The sequence below is a fragment of the Poecilia latipinna genome, unplaced genomic scaffold (assembly GCF_001443285.1).
Source record: "Poecilia latipinna isolate Pla-1442-1.1 unplaced genomic scaffold, P_latipinna-1.0 Scaffold1170, whole genome shotgun sequence".
NCBI classification, from domain to species: domain Eukaryota; kingdom Metazoa; phylum Chordata; class Actinopteri; order Cyprinodontiformes; family Poeciliidae; genus Poecilia; species Poecilia latipinna.
Window position 1 is genome coordinate 89,597 of NW_015113786.1, and position 19,011 is coordinate 108,607.

At 39.2% G+C, this 19,011-nt stretch overlaps 1 protein-coding gene across 2 annotated transcripts in view; it reads right to left on the reverse strand.

Moving 5' to 3' along the window:
• Positions 1–5,885: 5,885 nt before the first annotated feature.
• LOC106960237 (proto-oncogene tyrosine-protein kinase Src) overlaps positions 5,886–19,011 on the reverse strand; it is a 29,369-nt gene continuing 16,243 nt past the window's right edge. Inside the window, exons 3-13 of one of the 2 annotated variants that reach the window (XM_015053225.1) lie at positions 17,853–17,952; positions 16,688–16,705; positions 15,061–15,159; positions 14,715–14,818; positions 11,023–11,172; positions 10,772–10,927; positions 9,998–10,177; positions 9,767–9,843; positions 9,531–9,684; positions 9,311–9,442; positions 5,886–8,439 (exon numbers count right to left, since the gene is read on the reverse strand). In XM_015053225.1, the coding sequence (XP_014908711.1) occupies positions 8,231–8,439; positions 9,311–9,442; positions 9,531–9,684; positions 9,767–9,843; positions 9,998–10,177; positions 10,772–10,927; positions 11,023–11,172; positions 14,715–14,818; positions 15,061–15,159; positions 16,688–16,705; positions 17,853–17,952 (1,379 nt within the window). In that variant the 3' untranslated portion in view covers positions 5,886–8,230. The remainder of the gene's footprint in view (positions 8,440–9,310; positions 9,443–9,530; positions 9,685–9,766; positions 9,844–9,997; positions 10,178–10,771; positions 10,928–11,022; positions 11,173–14,714; positions 14,819–15,060; positions 15,160–16,687; positions 16,706–17,852; positions 17,953–19,011) is intronic. The other variant, XM_015053226.1, reaches the window with a different exon arrangement.

Here is a 19,011-nt window from a genome sequence, read left to right on the forward strand (position 1 = left end):
ATAGAAGATGATGAATAACAGAAGAGTGAACAGGCGTGGGGCACATCACCGTCTCACTGAGGCCCCAAAACACGCAAGCGGGAGCAGGAAGTTAAAATACGGGTAAAGAAAGAAGTGAAGGAAGATGGTGGGAGATAAAGTGAGACAGTAGAGGCAGGTGGAGGAAAAGCGTGTCTTTCCGTGGTGATAAGTGAGGGCGGGAAAAGGAGCGAGTGGGAAGATTAATGTGACAAAGTGTTTGCGAGGGGAGGTGAGCTGACAGAGGAGAGGAGGATTTATGAGCAGTTGAACGAAAATGGAAAAAAAAAAGAGAAAAAAGTTTCTGCTGCCACATTCTGTGTGACGGCACAAAGCATATTTTACCATGACAGAGGTGAGATTTGAACTGGCTGCTGGATTGATTGTGTTGCACTTTTTGCTGTTTTGAGGCATTTTTATAATTTAACATTCAGTATGAATTTATTTTTCAAATAGCTAAGCTTTGTTGAACTTGACTGAAGTTTTAACTTTGATTTTGATTATGGAAACCAACACTTTTAGTCTTATATTTTAGCTTTTTGATAGTAGCAGTTAGTATTTCTGGTGTTTATAAACGTATATATTGGGGATAAAGTTAGTTGAGTTTACCAGTAAAAACAGAAAAATTCAATGTGGATAAACAGATAATTCCTGAATGTCTACCTTATGTTGGATGAGTTTGTCATATTACAGTGAATGTCAATGCAACATTAGACAGCTCTAGTGAAAAGGTGTTATTTCATCTTATTATTTTTTCATCCTATTTCTTGCTTTTCGTGTGTTCTCTATCTGCATAATATTGTGTCTGATGATTCTTCCTGACTGCTTTATGAAATTAAATTAATAACCTCTTTCTTAAAACTTTAATTGTGTAAGAAAGTTAGACTTTTAGCTGCTTCCATTTGTAGCAACTACACAGCCACACCTTGCAAGTGCAATATACTGAGCTGACACAGTTCTTTAGTCCAACTAATTTAAAAAATGGTTTATATTTTCTAAGACATTTGGTATTTTACCGGATTCAAACTCATAAGTGCTTAAAGTAATAGGAATACAACATATATTACAGGACGTGCACAACATTTCCATCTTCTGTTACTAACACAACTGTGCCGAAAAAATAACAGCAAAGACAGAGGTTTGCCTAGCAACCATGAAAACAGATTATCTCAAACAGGAAGACTGTTTGCTGTACTTCTTGGGCTTTAAATCTGCTAAAAGAATCCATTGAAAAGGGATGGAAGAGTGTCAGGTTACACATGGAAGCTCCTTTGAAACAGTACTGAAGAGAGATTAAGTTCTCCGCTCCGTCTGTCATCAAAAACACTAGAAAATGCGGGACATATTTTGAGGTCTCTTGAAGATGTTTGCAGAGTTTTTCATGCATATCATAACCATCCTAACACGGCTCTTACTGTCACGATAGAGCTTAGCTTGAGGCAAAAAAAAGAGAGAAAAAACTCCTGCCAACTCGACTGTAATCAGTAATAACTTCAGGGCACAACTTTGTGCCACAAAGATCTTTGCACACCCGTGGCAACTTGGCAAGCAACAAGTAAGGTCGTAATGCAGGTTGAGATCCAAACGGCTCAACAACAAAGGAAGACTGATTAAAGTTTGGGGCCCATCTGCACACCTGTTCATCCTCTGATATCAAGAAGAATATCCTGTTACTGTTCACAAGCTGTGCAGAGTCTGACCGAGTCATTAAGTGCACAAAAGAAACTCCAGGGATTGTTCGCACACGCAGCTGAATGATCTACCTGGTGTTTGAAGTCAGTTGATGATGGAGAACATGTGCCTCTACCTCCCGAAGTGGCTGTTCTGGTTCCACATGAAGAATATCTCACCTAATACCAAGAGGATAACAGAGGAAGACAGATTAGGTGAGTAAAGATCAGAGGTGGGTAAATAAAACAGAAGAGGAACCGTTAAAAAAATGATGGTGGTGATTTCAAAATAACCAACATTACATATTTGTGATCATATGTTTTCAGTCAGATGACTGAGTTTCTTAATTCTGATATTTCTAAAGAAGGTGTCCAAAGTGTGGTCCGGGGACCATTTGTGACCCTTGGACTGATATTTTTGTGACCCCAAACTGTAGTTGAAGAACGATAGAAATTTGCTTATTAAACTTTTTGTTTTTAATCAGAGTAAAATTATTACTGAAATAATTTTCCTACAGTGGAAAATGTTAAGTATAACACAAAGCATTTATACTTTTACAACCAAACTTTTATAATAAGTAGAAAGACATCTATCCAGAGACTGAAACGCAGAGTTTGCTGCACCCAAATCATCTTTTATTTACTCTATTAAACTCGACTAAATACAGCGAACGTTTAGGAAGAAAATGACAAAAATCCTGTTTTCATAATAGAGATTATATTTGTTCAGTTGAGCCTAAATGAATTTGAAAACTAGATGCCTTTCTGTTAATACAACAAATTTGCAAAATAATTTTAAATGTTTGGATCTATGATGGATAACCTACATAAAAAAGGGCTACTTCGTTTGCTTGATTTTAGTTTGGTTTTCCTGAACCTCTTAATTGTCCAAGTTTCACAGACTTGACCTTTCTGTGAACTCTAGGATCTGACTCCCTGTAGGTTAAAAGGTGTCTTTTGATTCACACTTTGATACCATCTATGTAAATTCTATATATTGTATATCTATTTATGTTCTGAGTGACTGCACTGACTTGAACATAAACAGGAATAACAAAGAGGCATTTTTTATATTTATATGTACAATTATTGGTCAGTAAAATATTTTCCCACCACCAGGATTGTTGCAGCCTGTCGCAGGATTTGGTGCTTTAAGAAATTATCCTCTCTGTAGATGAATTGATGAAAACTGGCCTGCTTTGTCTGAAATTAAACCTCATACTGTAATATAGCTTTTTGTTTTCTTGCTTTCAGCTTTGGGCTGGATGTGAAATTATTTATTATCTGCTTGCATCACAGCTCATTCCAGTTGTGGGCATTTCTCTGAGTCTTTCAGTAATTTGAGAGGAAAATAAAATAGAAAGTGTTGGTTCTTTTATTATTCTTTCACCACAACTTTCTACGTGACGTCATGCAGCTTAGGATGCAGCTGTTCCACGATTTTACATTTTGTTTGATCTAATTTTGCAATAATACATTTGTAGGATATTAATCTGATCTCCATTGCTGGTTTAAAATGCTCCATCCAGTTCCTTACAGAAGTATTGATACAAAAAGAGAAAAAAATAGAGGGTAAGATTACCAACACATACATCAATGTATTTTAAATTTTTAAAGTTGGAGCAACAAAAAGCAGTAAAAAGAAAATGGCAAAACGGATTTGAAATATTTTTTGCTGCAAATCGAACTGCAAGACATTTGTGATATTTTTGCACATCTAGATAGCAAAATTCAGTCATTCTTGCTCATTCATTACAAAGTATCTCAAGCTCAAGCACTTCCAGCAGCAAGCGGCTCGGATGTCCTCATATTCTCCAACCTTCTGCAGACTCACTTGGGACGGTTTGAAAGAAAACAGCAATCTGGACCATTAGCAGGGGGAAAAGAACATGACAAAACATGACTATTATCCTCCTCCTCTCTGAGGTTGCCATGCTTCTGTCACTCTAATGAGATGAAAACAAACAGAAACTGTAGCCCTGTGTGTGCGGGTGAATGTGTAGTCACTGTAGATTCTGCAGTGCTCTCTTGTCTGGTATCAGTGGTAGCCTCTTAAAAAGTGTGAGTCAGTGTGTTTACTCTTTTCACAGATGGAGCTCTGACACTGTCTGGATAACTGAGATAAATGACTCTCAGTGCAGCTCAGCAGATGGGAAAAGCAACAGCCACACACACACACACACACACACACACACACACACACACAGATATACTGCACGTGCTCAAGCATGCCTTTGCATTCATGGATACAGATATGCACAACCGAGAGAAAGCTAAAATATACACACGCAGAGGGATGCGGAAAAGTTATCAGCTGTTAATCTCTTTCTGGCTCAGGCACTATATAAACATCCCAGCTTCATAATACATGGTGAACTGTTGGAAATGAGGCACATGATCAACAATTTGCTGCTAATCACAGCAGAGTGGAAAAAGCAAAGTAGTAGAGAGTCATTAGCTGCAGATCTTCTGCAGCCAGTTGGTTAAATATGGCCTCTGATTAAAGCCATTATCAGTAGAAGTCAGATTTTTTCTGACCTTCAACACTGAGCAAAAGAAAAAGTGAACTCTGGGCTCACATCTTGAATTTTAGGTGGAAGTCCCACAAGTATTATTTTATGAGAAATGCAAATTTGACCGCAGTGCATCTAGTCAAAGTTTGGTGAATTCAATGAGAGGCAGCAGCGAAGCAGGTGGGCCGCAAGCTGGTGCTGCTTGAACAGCAAAGGCTCCTTAGAGCTGACAAATGCTGCCCCCAAGTGGACAGATCTGCTTTCCGTCAAACATGGCGTGACCAGCAAGAGCCGCTTTTTTTTTTTACTTTCCGTCCTGTCGATACATTTCTCAAGCTCTGAAAAGTAAATTAAAAAACTGTTGTTTTTATTGTCATCAAAACATAAGAAATAGTGAATATCATGACCATTAAACACATTAGGAAAAAAATGTTAAAATGAGCATCAGTCAAATGATCTTCAGTGAAATGTTTCATATAAAGCTGATGAGTCTTCATCTGGCTGATCAAACTGCCTGGTTTACAGTAAATACAAGTAACAGTAGCATCTGTTCCCTTGGATGCTAAAGATTTTGGTGAAATTAAAGATTTAACCCGGTCAAAATACATGCATATTATGATGTGCAACCGTGGCAACAAGGTAATGTTTTTATAACTAGGAGCAGCTGATTAGTATCTCAAAAGCTCGAATAATATAATCTATGACCTCAAATCCCAGAGGAGTTGAAAATGAGTTTTCATGGATGCAGAGTAGAACCAAAGAGCAGCAAGAGAAGAAGGAAGTTTAAACCTTCTCTTCCATCAGCCAAGCAGTTCATTAATCAAATCAGTTTAAAATGTTTTCCATCAAAACAAGCCCAGCGGTTTGCATTGAATCATTAACTTGTAGCATTCACTCCTCCTGGATAAGCATCCAGCGACAGCAGACAATCACTTCACAGTTGTGTTGACTTTACAGCCTCATGCATATAGAGCATGAGTGTGACGACAGTGGAGAGGAAAAAACTCCCCTTTAACAGGAAGAAACCTTCAACAGAACCAGAGCCTGGCTCAGCACAAGCAGCCGTCTGTCATGACCAACTGGGGGTTTGAGAAAACAGAGCAGATATACGGTAAACAAATGGAAGAACTGATGTAGGGGTGTTTCCATGCAAGAGAAAAGTAAAAAGCTTAATAGCAGGAGAAAAAGCATTTAGCTGTTGGCAGCATTATCTCAGCTGATGAGGTTTAAATTGAGGGACAATGTTCAAAATGTGCAAATAAATGATTTATCATAGTAGGTTTATAAGATAATATTTGAGATAACTTTTTTTGCCACATGGCATTATTTTAAGATTATTTAATGCCACATGGTCACTGATTCCTTTACATTTACACCTGCAATTAGAAAATCCTACTAAAACAAGCTCAGCTGCTCACCGACATCAAGACAACTGGATGCTTAAGCTTCAGCTGGTGTGTCCATCCAGGCGGTTTCTCTTCATCTCAGCTCTATACACTTTAATCTGTGAAAAAATTCAACCCTTTAAGGAAAGCAACGGGTTTTAAAACTTCTTCTTTTCAATGTACCTAGTTCCCTGATCTGATGATTTTCCCATGACTTGTCAAATTCTCTAAACATTTGACCTGTGAGACAACCCGTCATGCAAACTGTAAACCGTCACCAGCACACACCCTTATCAAAACACATTTCAAATATAATTTATTGCACATTTAAAGATCAACATAAAGTGGCACAATACCTATATCAATCCCGTTACATAAAAACAAAAAATAGATGAAAGAAGTCCTTACAAAATGCTCACACCGTCATTGATCATTGATTTTGACTTTAGAACAAAAAGTCTGTGAAGTTGCAGGAATGCAAGACAAACTGCATAGATTTATAAACAATTGAAGTAAATAATGAAGGGAAGAATGAGACGCTTATTTAAATATGGCACATAAAATACAGTCTGACCTAAGAGTTAGTCATTCTGTCATAAGCCTGCTTACTTCCCCATTGCTCCAGTGACTTACTGGTGGCTCAGTGTCCACATAGATGGGGTAATTCCCAGTCTAAAAAAAGGAAAGCACAGATTACACAAAATGCTCTCGCCCAATTATGAATTGTCCGTTGAAAGATAAACAGAAGTTTCAAAAACCTAAAAGTGAAAAAAACATTTTTTTCCAGCCCTGTTTACAGTAGGACATCAATATCAGTTAAGCATTGATTAGGCGTGTCAGTGTAAAAACCTCAACAAAGAAGCAAAACGGGAAAAAAAAAAGCTACACAAAAAACATAACATGATCGTCACAGTCATTTGATTAAGATAATATTTACATCTTTGACCTTATTATTAATATCATATGGTAACATCACAACCCAGACCACTTCCCTGTGGTTTCAGCATCAGACTGGTTGTTGAAATTAGTCATTGTCGGTATGGTTTAGCAACTGCTGGCGGGACTCCATGTCTTATTGCTGCATGGTTTATGTCGACTCTGCAAGCAAAACAAAACAAAACAAAAAAACAGCTCTTCTGCTCTAAAGTGAAGTGTGAAGCAGCCTGCACACAAACCTGCCTTGTGAAAGATGGGGTGCATAAACCCAGCCTAAAAAGCTACAATATGTACAGCAGTGGAGTGACCCAGAAAAATGAGAATTTTCTCTGTAAATGATCCCAGAATCTCAGCAGAACCTTTAATGAACAGAAGGATATAAAGCCTAGGCAAAAAACCAACCAATAGTCAAGAAAAGACGAGCACAAAAGCATGCTAATAAGCTTCAAAGTAAACTCAAACACAGATTTATTAGTTTTACCTGATCAGAGGTTTACTGGTTTCTTTAGGGCTTCCAAGTTGCATATTTTATTAATGATGCATGGTTAAAAAAACATCTGTTATTCAGCTAATGTTATAAGGTTGTTCTACCAGCACAACAGCTTATATGTACATAAGCAAGAAATTCATTCCTCATGTTGAGTTAGATATTCACCACTAATATGATTGGTCAGATACCTACGCACAGAACTGCTTGACTTAAGTTACCCAATTCATTTCTTATAAACATGTGCTGTGAAATCTATTAAAAATGCCCTTTAGCACCTCTGAGCGCTGATCCTTTGAGATTTTTTTTTCCAGCTAATTGAGATCAATGAAAACAATACGCATTCAGGCACCACCTGCATCAGAGTCGTTTTAATGGAGGTTTGGAACCAGCATGATTAAGCAGGAGAAAAAGGCCTCAAACGTCACAGAACCTGACCGTCTGTCCTGCCAATCACTTATTGGGATTTTACCAATTTTGTCTATTGAAAAAAAAAAAACACACACACACATACAAAAATAAAGCAAACATAGCAAGTTTGTCTGATATTAAATGCTTTCCGCCACAGGAAACAGGCTGGCCAAATAAACTGAACGATAAAGATGCAGAGTTTCAGAGCTGAGACACTTTAAAGAAGCAGCACTTGAAGAAAACTGAGAGGGAGAGAAAGAGGAAGAGCGGCAGAGCAGATATAGAGAAGGAGTTTTCCTTTGGCACCTGAGCCACAGTGGTAGCGCTCTTGTGTGGGTGGAAAAGGTATGACATGATGGTAAAGAGATGGAAAAAGGGCGAGTTCACTCAAAACAGCTCATAATTAATTTGAAGTTTCTTCTCTTTCCTTCTTCTCCTCATCGTGAAGTTTGTTCTTTATGCACCGACTATCTGTGTGTCCTGATTTGGTTCCTCTTCACATCCGTTGCACCTCACATAAACATTTACCTGCAAGTCTCTCAGTTTGATCCGAGTCGGAGAATAACCAGCAGGAGAACTTGGGTCGACTGTGATGGCTTCCAGAACACCGGTTTCTCCGGGTTGTTCTGCAGCAGTTCCTGTACGGCACACAGAGGGACTTCTGCAGCTTTCGGTCTCTGTTTTGTTTCCACTGAAGAAGTTCCTCACAGATTAGTTTCACAGTCTCAGATCCTCCTCTGAGGTCGGTTAGTGCAGATCATTCAGTGCTGAGGCCCCACTCCCCATTCGGGTTCAGTACAGTTTGTGGTTCTATAGGTTCTCCCCAGGCTGATACTGGGGTTCTGTGGAGGTGAAGTAGTCCTCTAGGAAGCCCTGCAGGTACTCAAATGTAGGCCTCTCTTCAGGATCCTTCCTCCAGCAGGAAAGCATGAGGTCATGCAAGGAAGTGGGGCACTCTGCTGGGCAAGGCATCCTGTAGCCACGCTCAACCTGGTCAAGCACCTCTCGGTTAACCATACCTGCAAAGAGAAACAAGAAGTCACCTCAGCAATTCTTACACCTAATTACAGTAAGTCTAGGTTAACCCATTTAGAGTAAGTCTAATGGATTCAGTTGGTTCCATCTGCAGCGTCAACATATGTTAGAGGTTTATCTGCACGTAAAACTGCAATCAATTCAGTTATTCTTTTCTAATCGGAAACGATTATTGTAAGGGAGTTCTCACACCTGACGGTCTTGTAGACTCTGACTGATTGGGGACCAAAGTTCCAACATTTGTTACGTTTTCAGCTGGTGCGTTTGCTTTCACACTGCGTGATCCAAACTAACTGAAAAACCTGTTCCCCCCTCGCCTGTGGGGGCGCTGCACCAAGAACCACTAAAGGAAACTACACAAATCCCTTTGAAGAAGACACAGAGCGCAAAATGGAGCGGCATTCGATTTTAACGGTTGTGGGATTTCTTAGACTCTTGTGTTCGTTTTGGTTCCATTTACAAAAATGCTATGCAAGTTGGTCCACTTCCTGCTTTTTGTGTGCTCTCTGGTCTGCTTGGCGCTGATATGTTCATTCGAACTGAGTCAGAGTTGAGTTCAACTGAACCGAGACCAGAGTTAGCTTCGTTGGTCTGCATCAGAGTTTGAATCCTGACCTTGCGTTGTTATGCTCTCCCTGTTCATGCACAGTAGAAAACATCACTGGTCTCTCTAAGCTGTTCTTGGGTAAAGTATGTGTGTGTATGGTTGTTTGTTCTTTGTGACTATGTTGCCTGACTGGAGATCTGTGCAAGGTTACCCCCCTGCTTGCCCAACGATGCCCACCAGCCCCCAAGAACTCTACAAGGATAAGTGGAGAACTGATGAAGGCAAGTCTAGGAGAGTTTGATCTTAACCTGGATAGGGAACTCGGCCTTTGGTTGCGAGCTCTGTGAGAAGCACCCCAAAGGACCAGACGTCTGACTTTATGGTGAAACGGCCGTACAGCGCTGCCTCTGGTGCAGTCCATTTGATTGGAAACTTGGCACCTGAAAAAATGGAAATTAAATTAAATACTCAAAAACACAACATTCAACATTGTTCCAGTGTTTGATTTTGATGGTAGTGATGACTTACCTTGCCTTGCTGTGTACTCGTTGTCTTCAATCAGTCTTGCGAGACCAAAGTCGGCCACCTTACACACCAGGTTGTCTCCCACCAGGATGTTTGCTGCACGCAGGTCTCTGTGAACGTAGTTCATCCTCTCCACGTAAGCCATCCCGGCAGCAATCTGGGGGAACGTACAGGACCTTACGCAGACTCCTCCCTCACACGAAAACAAAAGAAAACCTAATGGATGTTCAGGGGTTTACCTGAGCAGCCATGTCTACCAGCTGTGGCAGACGGAGCATCTTTCCTGCATCCCCTTTAAGGAAGTCCAGCAGGCTACCTGTGAATGCAGAGCAACACAGCATTCCTTAAAGCTGCAAGAATATTCATCTGCATTGCCAATTATACGGTTAAACTGCTTATTTCAAGTGTCAGAAACCTAATTGTCAAGGCTCTGTAGCCCACTTAAGTTAGAGTAGTCCTTCCTGAGTTACCTTGACTCATATACTCTGTCACAATGTAGATGGGCTCCTCAGACACTACGGCATACAGCTGGACCAGCTTCTCGTGCCTCAGCTTTTTCATGACCTGTGCTTCCTGCAGAAAGGCCTCTGGAGACATAGTGCCTGGCTTTAGGGTCTTAATGGCTACCCGCGTTGTACCATTCCATGTTCCTGTCAACAAAACAAGAACTTCAACTCATAAAGAATAGAATTGGTTTGTTTTACAGAACTATACAGTCTGTGTATTAAAGGGGATGTATTATGCAAAATTCACATTTTGCATGTTTTTTGTTCTTCCAACTGGGTCTCTACTGGTTCTTAAAACAACCCAAGTATTGAAGACACCCAGCTGGCTTTTGCTGATAAGTTCATGTTTGCTTGGTATCTGGGAAAGACCCGTTTAAAAAACCTCTGAAATTTTTTCAGTCAAGTTGTTTACAGCCGTTCTCTGGAGCGTTTCACTGAGAAGTAGTTCATATGATGAGGTCAGCAGAAGTCCAGTTCCACCAGGTGTTTGCTAATTGCTACTACCACTAGCCTGAAGGAACCAGGCATTTAGGATCCCCAGAATGGCTGCCACGGGAAATTAAAGGATTTCTCAGTCATGCATGAAGGAATCAAAACACCACTCAACATATTTTCAATGAGGGAATAGCATTATAACATGACGTAAAGCTCAAACAAGTTGATTTTACATAATACACCCTTTTAACGACTCTCCTTGGATATATATTAAACCATGTCTGGTACAAAAGAGATTCCTACCCATCCAGACTTCTCCAAAGCAGCCCTGTCCGAGTTTAACATCCAAGCGGAGGGACTCTCGAGGAATCTCCCAGGCATCCCTGGCCAAGCCTTGCGTCTGAGGTTTGGCCACTGGACACACATCCGTCAGAGCATGACACAACCCATCTGAGTGCTCTGAGGAAAAAAGGAAAGGAGACAAGGTGAAAAGGCAGAGTAAGGACAGTACTGTGTTGTAAGAGGTGAACCACCAGCACTGTCTGAATACTCACTGCGGTAGTGGAAGACTAGTTGCTGTAAGCTGGTGAACTGGGTGCGAGAGGTGATGTAGAAACCTCCGCTATCCAGCTTCCTGATCTTGTAATGTTTTACATTGAGGCCTTTGGTGTTGTCATAATCCAGCACTGACAGGCAGTACGCCCCTGTGGGCAAAACCAAAACAACAGACGGAGATGGATCAGAACAATAAAACCAGGCAGTTCTGAGGAGTTTCCTACTGGCAGTGCCAAAGATCGCCAACCATCCAAAATGTTGTCCATTCACGTCTCTGTACTGAGCTGGGCCAGATACAACTCAGTCCTGTGGGACTGGGGACAAGATCCAACTAAATATGAAAAAATTCAACTTTACATGAATAAGAATGAGAAAGAAAACGGGCCGAGTAGATGCAGAGTAGAAATACTACTGCAAATCTTCACGACAGTAGAGAAAAATGCGTTGAAGTCAAGGAAAGGCAGAAAAAGAATATAATGGAAAATAATGAAAGCTGTAGGTGGATCATCATTAGTAAAAAACTACAATTCAGTAATAATAAAAAAATATTGCACACACACACACACACACACACACACTTTTGGAGATTTTAAACCCCCAGCATTTACTGAGGCAGTGCTTCATGTAAAATAATTAAATAATTAAAAACCACTGCTCTACAGGATTTTGATCCATAGACGAAATATCCAAGTGTACACTTTTAAAATGTAAAATATCATCTCCTAAACACAATTTAATTTTTTAAAGAAAATCTTAAAGAAAAGCCACATTTTCGAAAGAGCCTGTCAGCGCAAACACTTATGTTTCTGACCATCTATTCCACATGAATTCCATTTTGTTTGAGGGTGAAAACAATCGAGAATGATTGTGAATGCTAAGGCTGCAAGGAATTATGGGAAAAACATCATCTCCTTTGATTGCATGAAAGAGGATCCAATGCTAACGGAGATGACAAAAGGAGCCGGTGAACCTCCTTTCGGTGGCATTGAAAGGATTGGAACAGGCTCTTATCACGGCTTCCATACAGATACTTCTGGGTCATTATGTTTCGTTAAGGAGCTTTGAAAGCACAGGAAGCAATTCAGCTGCATCCTATATTTACTTACACAGTCGGTTCCTGCTTCTCAAACTAGCATTTATTAGCACATGAATTCGAACTGTACTAAACCACAGATCATTTGTCTGGCACTTGTGATCTTTATTACTTTAAGAAGGTTAAGACGAATAAAACATCACCTGTGCAATTGAGTAGCAAATATAATGGGACAAAAAGCAGAACAATAAAATTGTTACTGAATATTTAGAAGACTTCATTGCAACAAACAAAATGTATGAAAGATCTAAATTATATTTGCAAATAACTATCCTCCATTTTGGAGTCTTGAGCAGATTAAAATCCATCACTGGTGGTTTAGCACCTTCAGCTACTGCTAAATATTTCAACAAAGTGCAATCTCAATTTAAATCCATTAAATTTGTGGGAATTTAGAAAAGATTCAAACAGATAAAGTAGCAAAGAACTAGTAAATGAAAGATAATTCAGACTAAAAAAAAAAACTTTTTGGATCCGATTCAGACACTGACTCATCATTGGATACCTTCTTTGTACAGGGAAGCTAAACAGAAAACAAAATCAATCACTTTTTATCTCAAGATTTGTTGACTGATCTCATCTCCCTGGCAGAAAATAAAAATATCTAGGGCAGAGAAGTTAAAGCTCCCAGTGTACATCCAGCCTGCACACCACATGGCGTATTCAGAGCAGCACGTCTCCACCAGTTCAACACTCACTTGCCTTCCGTGTCGCTGTCCAAATGTAGCTTGAATTGAATTTTTCCTGGAGTGAGGCTTCAAGCAATTTACAATCTTGGCTAATCGTGGAACATTTGGATTATGAAAGTAGAATAAGTTTCCAAAAACAAAATAAAAAATCCAATAAAGCCTAAATGATTGATGTAGGTAGTGTGTGTGCAGCGTGTGCAGTGCAAAGATCAGATTTTTGTTGCCGTCTCAACATGTCAGCAGCATGCTCCTGCTCATTTCGGTCACACAGAGAACCTAACATTTGACAGCTAATATGGAACTTAACCTGAGGCAACAAATCTCCTGCCAGAGCTCCTCCCGCTCCTCTCGATCCTCCCCTCTTTTTTCTCTGATTTGCTTATTCGTAGTTCTACACACTCTCCTCAAGCCCCTCTGCCACTGTTGTTCTTCTTGTGTGTGTGTGTGTGTATACTTCGACTTACAGCCAGAGGGGGGGAATCCAGCACCCTTCAAGGCTGACCTAGTTAAGGGTGAATGATTCACCCCTATCCATTCACAGGTCCAACCCACTCCAGTCCTTTTATTTATCCCCCCAGACTTTCTGAAAAACAAGCCTTTCAAGAGCCCTCCTACATCAGCGAGCCTAGATCTGACTGCAGATTTTAAGAAGAAGATGCAACAACTCCGTCACGAGCTCAGAGAACAAAGCAGTGAGCCAAAGGCTGAAATAAAATAACTTAATTACGAGCTTCTGCCTCTTAAACGTAGTCCCTGAAGAGTTACTCATATCATGTTAATGTAATCTGTTGGGAACAGTTGCCTTTTTCACACTGTTTTAACACATGCCAACTTCTTAACAACCTATTTTTTTAGATTACATTTTAATCTGTGCAACTCATCAGGGAACAAATGAATGCACGCTTATAACCAACCAAAATGTTTTTGTGCACAAACAGCAGTGATGTTGAGGAGAAGGTGGAGAAGATTCAGGCTTTTTCCCACACTCTCCATTCATACCTTAATGGTAGGGCATATTCTGCTGCGGATGTGCTCTCACAGTGTGAAATAACAAGAGGGGCTGCAGGGCATCACTGAAAAAACACTAAATCTTACCAAGTATTTTTGGTCTTCTAGTGCAAATATCCTAGTTCAACTGAAATCAGACAAAAACTTACTTCCAAGTAACTTTTTACCAAGGTATAAGAGTTTGTTTTAAGTAAATAATTCCTTAATATTGATTTTAAGTACTATTTCCACTGGTATAAGACATTTTTCCCATGTTATAAGTGAAATAATCTGCCAGTGGAACCAGTACTTTTTATTAATATTCAAGAATTATTGATCTAAAATAAACTGGTGCGTCTTGCTGAAAAGCTTCTTGTGAGTTAGATTGGTCTTATTTCAAATATTTTAAGAAATTTGCACTAAAAACTGAACATTTGGTAAAATATTGTGTTTTTTATATGATAAGTTGAATTTTGGACAAAGCATTAGTAAAAATGGCTTTAATTTACAAAAATTTCACATTAAACAATCTTTTTTTGGAGAAAAATGTTCCACACGTATATTTCTGTCCAATTAACACCACATTTAAAATATTTATTTTAAAGAAAATATAAGAGTTCGACACTTAAAGGAGCTGACAACTTATTTTCCCTCTTAATTGTCTTGTTGCTACCGGACTAAACCTGACGCTCAGCATTTTCTTAATGAGATCTCAAAATGTAATATTGAGTTTTAAGCAATCATTTGTGTTGTTCAAGCTTTTGCCATGTAACATGCTCTAAATTGGGCAGTATATACCGAAAGCGGCTGATTTATGACATCATTATGAGTCGTTGCAGATGAGGCCATTAGGCCTAATCCTGATGATGGATCTTAATGACGACTGCAGCCAGTGAAGCAAAGCCAGAGCCTGCTCTCTCACCTTTCGTGGTCTCGCTCTCCCTCACCAGGAAGGTTCCTCGTCGGTTCTGCGGGTTCAAAAGGAGCCTCTCCGAGTCACGTCGAGTGATCTTCCCAAAATACCACCTGCCGAAGTCGGTCAAAGAAAAGGAAAGATCAGAGGAAACTCCAGCTGAGAGACTGAAAAGAACAGGAGGAGCTCGACTTGCATGTATAAGAAATGCTGTCAGAACCATCTGAATTACAAACATGCATGCATGCATTAATTACGATAATGCACATATAACCACTTTCAAATAATACGTAGATGTATGTGGGGTAAAAAAAAAAAATTGAACTGTGAGAGTGACACAGAAAAGGTGTTATACTCTTCAGCTTGGATGGAGTCGGACGGAGCCACGTAGTTGCTGGGGATGTAACCGCTTTCTCCTGTTGTGAGCGAGCGAGCGAGCCACCAGTCCCCTTCTCTACAGGATGGAGGAGAGAAAGAAGAGCCAGGAAGTTAGGACACAAAACCAAAAAAGGAACAAAAAATTTATGAGGAGCGGCACAAAATAAACCTTGGAAAAAAAAAACTGCATGGTGTGACATAAAGGATGTTTTTTCCCCCTTAAATTTAGTTAGATTTAAGATGTTATCATGTTGTATAGATGCTACATAAACAGTGTCTTTACAACAACTTCTTTGACTGAAAAATGTATACCGTTATGAAAACATATTTACTGTGTTTGTACATCTGTTAATTCAGTTCAAGACAAACTATGATAAGAGGAAGTGCAGACCTGAACTGGAGCATTAAGTGGTTCCCAAAACGTAGCTTACGTTCTCTGTTCAACTATCAGTCATATCAAATGTCTGCATGAAAAACGTTGCTTAGCTCATATAGAGATTATCATTTGACTATTAAAAATACAAGTGTAGTTAACATTACCTCCTGTGTAACTGTCAGCGTTCGCTTTTGTAAACTAGAAATATTTGGAGTTCTGGGTGAATTTCACAGAAATTTATAAAAACACTTGAACTTTTTCCACATTTTGCTACGTTACAACCACAAACATGTTCACTCTATTGTGACAGACCAACACGAAGTAGTGAATGTTTGGAATGAGGATGGAAAATGATGCACTGCTTTTCAAAAAGTAATAAAAAGTCTAAAAAGTGTGGTGTGTATTTTCTGTAGTTACAGCTGCAGGTCCTCCAGACTTTCTTCTTTGTAAATCAAACTGGATGGATAGTATTTGTGAAAAACAATCTTCATGTCATGACACAGCTATATTAGTGCACATTTTTCACTGGATTTTATTCATTTGTGGAATTTTAAAACACGTAAACAGACGACTTTACGGATTCTATTATTTATTGAAAAAAAAGGTGAAATTTCCTTCGACAACTATGAATTACTTCATGTTGGATCATCGTATAAAAAGTCCAAAAGACTACACTAAAGTTTGTGGATGTAAAAGGACAAAATTTAAAAATGTTACAAAGGTTTTCACCCTTTTTGAAAGCACAGACACTGACCTGGTCTTTTAAGAAGCAGGACCTCATCATGAGTGCCTTAGGGGCCATTTTTATGGATTATTTGTGAACAATTTGTGCTGGGTTTAGTAGTTTAACAAAGTTTCCCTCTTAATTATTATGTTCCAAACTGTCTTACAACTTATACCATATTTTGTGACACCAGGATAGTTTTATCAAAGTAAGAGTGAAAATATGCTTATGTGAATAACCTGAACACCAAAGTTCAAAGAGTGAGGAGAAAAAAAAACATAACCGAGGAAAGCTTCTACTCCGCTGATTTACATAATAAATCTTTTTATATTCAGGAGCATCCACTGTGTACAAAGAAAGTGACACCGCAGAAAACTACTTTAGGTGTGATTTCAGACAGAACTTTGTGGTCCAACAAAGAGACTATCCATTTAAACCCACGAATCAGTAAGTAAACACAGAAAAGGGACAGAGCAAAAGGTTGCATGAGGTAACAATACTGACCTGAAGCTGTACTTTTTCCTAGGAGAAACCATGAAGCATGAGAAAGGAAGAGAGAAAGAGAGATAACAGACACAGCAGACGCATCAAAACACAGCAAAGAGACAAAGCATGGCGAGCAGCACAGCAGAGGAAGGAGCTGGACACGCTGCAGGACTGCAACGTCCATTTTATTCTGTTTTTAATCTGATCAAATAAAACAAAACCTTCATAAACGCAGAGCAGACAAATGCTTTGTTTTTTTGTCCTTAAAATATTTGGCTTTAAAATGAACTGGTGGCACATTTTGTATGCAGAACAGATTTTATGGCAGAAGATGATAGAAAAAGTACAAGAAAAAAAAACAAAATTAAATTTAAACATCTGTATGTGGACGTCTGGAATGTCATTTCTTAATTTCAATATTCACTTTCTTCTTTACTTCTCACTAAAGCAACTCAAGAGTTCAATATGTGCTGGGAAGTGAAATTTTCAGGTGGAATCTGCACCGAAGAACAGCGAGGCTGCATCTCAGCGTGACACGCTCTCTTTGAAGAGTCTTAAAGATTACGAGGATGGCTGCGGCCCAAACGGAAGCAGGACACATTAGCAAAATGCCCTTCTCCTCCGCCTCAGTAAACAGAGGGGAGGGTTTGCTCCTCGGTTCCCAGCTCCAGCCCTTCACTGTGGCTGTCTCTGTTCATTTCAAAACAAAACGGCTGAACTCACAGGTACTGCCTCAAGAATCTGCATCAGAACGAATGCATGGGGAAAATGCAAGCTTTAGAGAGTAAAACCTGCATTCCTCAGTTTGCTAAATGATAGCTTACTGTTATTAACTGTCTGGCTGACTTTTGGAGTCTACCTTAGGATAATGTGTGTGTGCGTGTGTATGCAATTATCTGTAATAGCACACATCCAGCATATGAGAGTAGAAAAGTGGAGTCGGGCATCTCATTTTGTGGCCTAAAATCAGCTGGAAAGCCAATCATTCAAGCGACAGACTAGACGAATGTGCTCAGTTACTGTAATGATTATTCCCATCATAATCTGACCCAAATGTGTCACAGAGATCTCGTCGAAACCTCGAGAAACGGTGACAGCTCATGAAAAAGAGGCATACCGTGTCTCTTTTCAGGCATCTATTTATTTTTGCGAAGGAGTGATGGAAATGGCTGTAGACGCTTACGTGTTGTTCACAATCTGCAGCCGGTCGCCTTTCCTGAAGGTCAGGTCGCTCACTGTCCGCGACTCGTAGTCGTACAGCGCCACAAACGTAGTGACGCCTCCTGCAGGAAAACCAGGAATGTTTATTTAAACAAATGTAACTGAAGACTCAACAAAAGGACAGAATGGTTTTGCCTGAAAGCCTTGAATGATGTTTTTTTTTTCATTTATTTAGACTTGGTTGTATCTGTGAACAATAACTATTTGCCAGTGTTTAGTAGAAATATTAACACTCAGACTGCCTCTGGCTCATCTTTTCTAGAGGACATTGATATAATAAAAGTTAATTTCTATATTTGAACAGGATTTTGTGCTTGTAGGCTTTAACAAATCAGTTATCTCAACCCAAGCCCTCCAGGCAATCATCGATTAGCTCATTAGATGCATGACAGACCGTAGTAGTTAGGAAGGCTGCTGCTGATACACCAGCAGGTCATTTTCTCTGCATGAAGCAACATTAACCCAACCACCTGGCTGGTCCAGACAGCTTAAACATTCCTGGGTGAAAACTGGACACTGCAGCAAATCAAGCTAAAATGTTAACAAGCTTTCATGTCTGCTGGAAGAAAAAATAAAGATTTAAACCATTTTTTAAAATTATTTAGTTTTCTGAACAGTTACGGCTGTAAATGGTTAATTGGTCAGAATGTATATATTTTTTTTATTAAGTGACCTTGTCACATTTTTTTGAAACCTCTAAAATGACCAGTCACCACTACTAAGCAGATATATATATATATATATATATATATATATATATATATTTTTTTTTTATTTTGTCTGGAAAAGCAGAATGGTAAAAGCTAGGTTCTTTTTACATTTTTAGTCACTCGCTGTAATGTTCTGTGCTTTTATTTCTCCTTTTTTACTTCTACTTCTTTGCGCTTTGGTTATCAAATATAAGCTGTCAGCAGAAATAAACTCACTCTAATCACTTTTTAGATTTTAAATATCTGGACAAAGGCAAGTTGGTCCTGGCTAGGCCTGTCACAGTAACAAATTTTGCTGGGCGTTAAATTGAATTATTGCATTATTACGCCACTTTCAAAAAATCAATAAAAATTTCATTTCAAAATAACTACTAACAACTGAAACAACAAATTAAATGGATGCTGAAGTTT